The sequence below is a fragment of the Hyalella azteca genome, unplaced genomic scaffold, assembly GCF_000764305.2.
Source record: "Hyalella azteca isolate HAZT.00-mixed unplaced genomic scaffold, Hazt_2.0.2 contig13749, whole genome shotgun sequence".
NCBI classification, from domain to species: domain Eukaryota; kingdom Metazoa; phylum Arthropoda; class Malacostraca; order Amphipoda; family Hyalellidae; genus Hyalella; species Hyalella azteca.
This window is the reverse complement of record NW_025943659.1, coordinates 46,968-51,913: the sequence shown is the minus strand read 5'-3', so window position 1 is coordinate 51,913 and position 4,946 is coordinate 46,968. Positions and strand designations below refer to the sequence as shown.

At 38.2% G+C, this 4,946-nt stretch overlaps 1 protein-coding gene across 1 annotated transcript; it reads left to right on the top strand.

Moving 5' to 3' along the window:
* The first annotated feature begins 1,376 nt into the window (after positions 1-1,376).
* LOC108667864 (hepatitis A virus cellular receptor 1) lies at positions 1,377-3,947 on the top strand. The gene is made up of 4 exons (XM_018154961.1): positions 1,377-1,423; positions 1,752-1,909; positions 2,441-2,533; positions 3,319-3,947. The coding sequence occupies exons 2-4, from the start codon at positions 1,752-1,754 to the stop codon at positions 3,614-3,616; spliced, it is 549 nt and encodes a 182-aa protein (XP_018010450.1). The 5' UTR covers positions 1,377-1,423; the 3' UTR covers positions 3,617-3,947.
* Positions 3,948-4,946: the final 999 nt, after the last annotated feature.

Below are 4,946 nucleotides of genomic sequence, written 5' to 3'. Positions count from 1 at the left end.
AAGTATGAACGCGTTCAAGAACAGACTAGATAAAGCTATGGAAAAATATATGTTCAGATTTGAAATGCCTAGCTCCTTATCGAACCCGGTGGAAGTCTAGTAGCTTCTTCAAACTATCGCCAGTCATGAAAAGATCCGGTCAAATGACACGAGTTTAGATTCTATGAACAAGGCACGAAATGGAAAAGAATCGGCGACAGGCCACATCAGGCCTACACTTCAGAGCCGACATCACTATGTTATGTTATGTTATGTTATAAATTAGATTATTTTCAACTTTGCATTCAATTCTCATTATTCATTTTCAGAAACCGTTAGATATATTAGACGACTCTCGTTCTAAGCAAGAATGAAACAAGAGCCGCATTTTATGTAACGCTTGAGGCTCATATCCAGAATAATTATTTTTAATTCTTATGTTGTAGGCAGCAGGCTGGCCGCTCTACAATAGAGGCTGTGGCGATAGAAATAACCACTAAAGAAACGAGTTGTTTAAAAGTTTTAAAGTATGTCATACGGACTAACAGAAAAAAAATCACTCATTTGGCAAATTTTTCCTCAAATCGAAATCACTCTCGCACTGCCTCATTCGTTGCTATTAAATCCTGTTTTTTTTTTATGAATATGTTCATGATGCAAAATTGGATTTAGAGTAATTGTAAAAGAATGAGACTATTTTCCACGAAGAAACTATTTTCCATCATTCTACCTAGAGACATGCTTGTCAAAGTTCTTGCAATAGTATGCGTGAAATGTAGTGAGAAATTTGATGGTGTCTATGTAATAATTTTCGATAATTATTCGAAAGAATTTGTGAATTTACAGCAACTCATATAAAGTAGAACTGTATTTTAAATGTATACTTCTCTGCTGCTACCAGCTGAATAATATTTTTTCTATTGAATACTCGTACTTGCTTAGTGAGTGATCTATTACAGCAATGTAAACAACAGGATACGGCGGATAATGAACCACATGAACCTTCTGCACTACAACTCACCTCATTCATCTATTAAAAGAATAATGAAACGTCGTACATGATGATACTTGATCAATATAAAACGTTTTTATTCAAGCTAAGAATGAATGTTTCCTCTTTGATGTTATGACGGACAAACGATGCAATGATCCCGATGACCGGATAAATACTTAATGGTTTATAGTTTTATTTCGCTGAATGGCTTTATATCGCTTAATAGTTTTATTGCACACAATAGTTTTATATCGCCCCATTGCTGTATACAGATCACGTATCATCTGAATACACGTGTGCGGATAGCATTTGTCTGTCGGAGCAACACTTGCTACAGGTCGCTTCAGAAGACGTGCTCGAGTGTATAAAAAGAGAGGCATCCTTCTGACGATCACCACTCGACCATATCTTTCTGGTGAAGGAGCTACGCAGTTAGCATCAACAGTCGAGGTGGGAATAGAGTTTCGAACGCTAAATTTAAGTTTGCCATTTGAGTGTGAAAAACATTTATTTTATCAAATTTCATATATAAACGACGGAGTGCGGTTCATTCCACTTAGAAAATATTTTCCTGTTATCGCTCTGAACAATTCCGATTCTATTTGAATACAATTTTAAATCAAACTCCATAATTTTCCGCATAAGCTTCAGCAATTACACCAGAATGTACGATATTTATTTTTTTTATTTCTTCCGAATTGCGAAAAATATACTACGAGTAACTGTCATCTACTTCATAAAATTTCTAAAAATTTCAACAATTTCTCGGCACCCTCAGATGAAGTTTGCTGTGGCATTACTGTTGTGTGCCTTGGTGGCGGCCGCTACAGGCGAGTACCAGTGGTTCAGAGAAGTCCTTCCTGTTTTCTACTCGTCCTGCCGGGACGCTCGGCTCTCCAGTGGACAAACCATCTCAATCAACAGTCAAGCGATACAGTTAGTAAACAGGTTCCAATATTTTTATGCTATGATACACTAGAAAATTTTAGATTCTGTGGCGCAAAAACTGTCACAGCGATAGATCCAAGTAAACATTTTGCTAATTAACGGCAGATTTGAACGTTTAATGAATATAACCAGAGAACGCAGCTCTCATCTTAAACTCATTAAGATGAGCTATCGTTCAATGAAATTGCCTATAACTCGTATTTGTTTGGCAAAGACTCATATTTGTGCGACTCTGAAATCCGACAGACATTTTAACATTTGATGAGATATGAAATGATTATTTCGAGATTATCTTCTTTTGAAAGCGATTTTCAATACAGGCAAGGAAAATTCCCGTGTTTTTTATAATATCAAAAATTAAAATATGTAAATAAATAAATAAATATTGGTACCGATCTGTAAGCATAAGATTGAATTGAATATCTGTAAAGGCATCAATAGTTCGGTGGACCAATGATGATCAACTTCCAATGACAAAATTTTACTTTCATTTGAAAGACAATTCTACCCTCGTCACAGGTGCACCAGAGTTCTCTGCAGCGAGCAGCTGCCGACCTCCCTGAGCATCAACTGCGTCTTCACGTACCTCTGCCTGAAACACAACACGATCAGGTGACATCATAGAAATGATTAAAAATATTTGCATGCAGTTGCTTTAGTATGTCTATTGAAATGGAATATTAGCAACAATGATGATCAGGTTAAATTAATTTGACTTAGAAAAATTAATAAATTTCGCATCCGCGGCAAGTTTACTAACGCAACAGAATGATTTAGGGATTACAACTTATAGTATCTGGCGACCCGGCGCGGCTTGGGATAAATAACCCCAGAGTTCTGACGGAGCTCTGGAGCAGAATTCCCCTTTTGGACTGAAAGGATAATTGAAATGACAAGATGATGTTGAAAAAAACGGTCCTATATTTTGCTTTTGTGTTCAGGATGATAAATTATCTAATTTGCAGTCGCTAGTTTGGCAAGCCATATAACCACCCCAAGAAATAGAATTTCGTATACCGACACGAATGAAGCTGTATAGATACGTGATCGAATAGCAAAATAATATTTATTGCATAATTATAACTGAATTCAAACGCACCAAAAAAAGCTCATACCCACAGCTTATTACGCAATAGTGCGTGACTATCTCAATAGCATCAGTACTATTTTTTACTGTGGCATTAACTGAGAATTTTTCCAACGATTCATTACGATAAACTATTCATTGCGACTGGCCTAAAGTTAGTCTGAGCCATTAAAAGTTCAAAACTACCTACGTCACATTCCGACTCTTCCGAAAGGTGAATACGACCTAGTAGAGAGGTTGCTGACCAAACGTAAGTTTGGGTTAGGTACTTCAACATAAAATAAAAATAAGTATTTTTCATCTGAATCAGCACATGCACCACTCAAAAATCGCTGTCAACTTCGACCGGCATGGCGAGGCTCTACTCCTTGCTGCCGTACCGCTGTTCAGTGACCTGCGCGCGTGAAATCCCTCCGATCGAAACTGCAGTCGCTGCCACAACAGTTACAACAACTGTCCCGACAACGACAACTGCCATGCCGACAACGACAACTGAGGTCCCGACAACGACAACCGAGGTCCCGACAACGGCAACTGAGGTCCCGACAACGACAACTGAAGTCCCGACAACAACTGAGGCCTTTCCTCAAACAAATGCTGGATACTAAGCGGTGGTAGGAAGTGCAGAATCTCGTTCACACATTAGCGGCGTTACAAATGTGAACGTTTTTTTAACATGCGTGCCGTACGCAGCTAGCATTTAGCCTGAAAACTTTCGGCCTCCTACGATTTCCGATCTTTAGTTCCGAGAACTTGCACAATTGTAGTCATGCAGCTTGAGTTTTTGTCTTCGTGGTCGAAACTCTGAAAATAATAACTCAATGAGCATGTCAGGTATTATAATTCAATTATTTCTTCGTGTTTCTGCCAGTGTAGGTCAGTAAATAAATTTTTCTGTTCCCACACTACTAACCCAAGAATAAACCTCTTATCAATTTGTTAAGGACGATTAATTGCCCCTTCTAATTTCAATTATTAAATTTAGTGTTATTTACAATACAAAGATCTGTAGGTAAATTTCAAGAAAACCTCTCGTTCGGAGAACTTCTGCAATAATCAGTCATTTATAACGTCTACGGGCACCACAGTGGTCGCCAGCCTTTGTGTGATCGAACAGGACTATCAGGTCTCGTGCAGTGGCCATGTATCACTATCATATATGTAGAGTAGAATAGAAGTGTCGGCACTGAAGAAATAGGCCCATGGCCTGTTGTTGATTGTTTTTTTTTTTTGTGACTTGATTCACAGAGGATCCGGCCTTTGCAACCCTATCTTTCCATAACTGACGATTGATTGATACTTGCCTTTAATTTGTAGTATTAGTTACATTTTATCCCACAAAATGCATTAGTAATTATCAAATTCATTTCGGCCCATTGTAATGAATTAGTTACCAAATTTGACAAAGATAATCGGCGAATACATTGACAACATTGATAATTAATTGATTAGCGCAAAGAGCCGCTATAACGTTTAATTGGGCTATGCGCCGCTGGAATCGAGATCAAGGCACATTGAAAACTGTTGCAATTCGTTGTCAATCATTTTGTGTTGGGCAGCCAATATTTCTGGAAAGTGAATGGTACATATAAATCAATAATAACTTTTTGTTTAGCACGTGGAAGGTCCTAGAATAGCCCTTGTGGTACATCAGTTTGGGAGCACGTAGAGGATGCGAGTAATCCGTGGACAGTTGATCTATAAACAAGAAGCATTATAAATCTAGAATTTGAGTGGAAAATAGATTTCACTAATGATCGTACGGTGACACTTCAAGTAGAGTTCGGACCACCTTTTTCACTGACCTTCGGCTGCAGGCCACGCTGATCATCCAACTTCAGAGTCGGAATAAAAATTGCAAGTTCAATTCGTTATCTTCCTTGAGCCTACGCTTCAACGTGAGCCTAACGCTGGTTGAGAGGTTAATGAAAGCATGGC

Bases quoted from the DNA above. Each gene is read 5' to 3' on its own strand.
- LOC108667864 (XM_018154961.1), top strand. From the start codon at position 1,752: ATGAAGTTTGCTGTGGCATTACTGTTGTGTGCCTTGGTGGCGGCCGCT. The intron at 1,910-2,440 runs GTTAGTAAACAG...CCCTCGTCACAG, and splicing joins ATCAACAGTCAAGCGATACA to GTGCACCAGAGTTCTCTGCA. The intron at 2,534-3,318 runs GTGACATCATAG...CATCTGAATCAG, and splicing joins CTGAAACACAACACGATCAG to CACATGCACCACTCAAAAAT.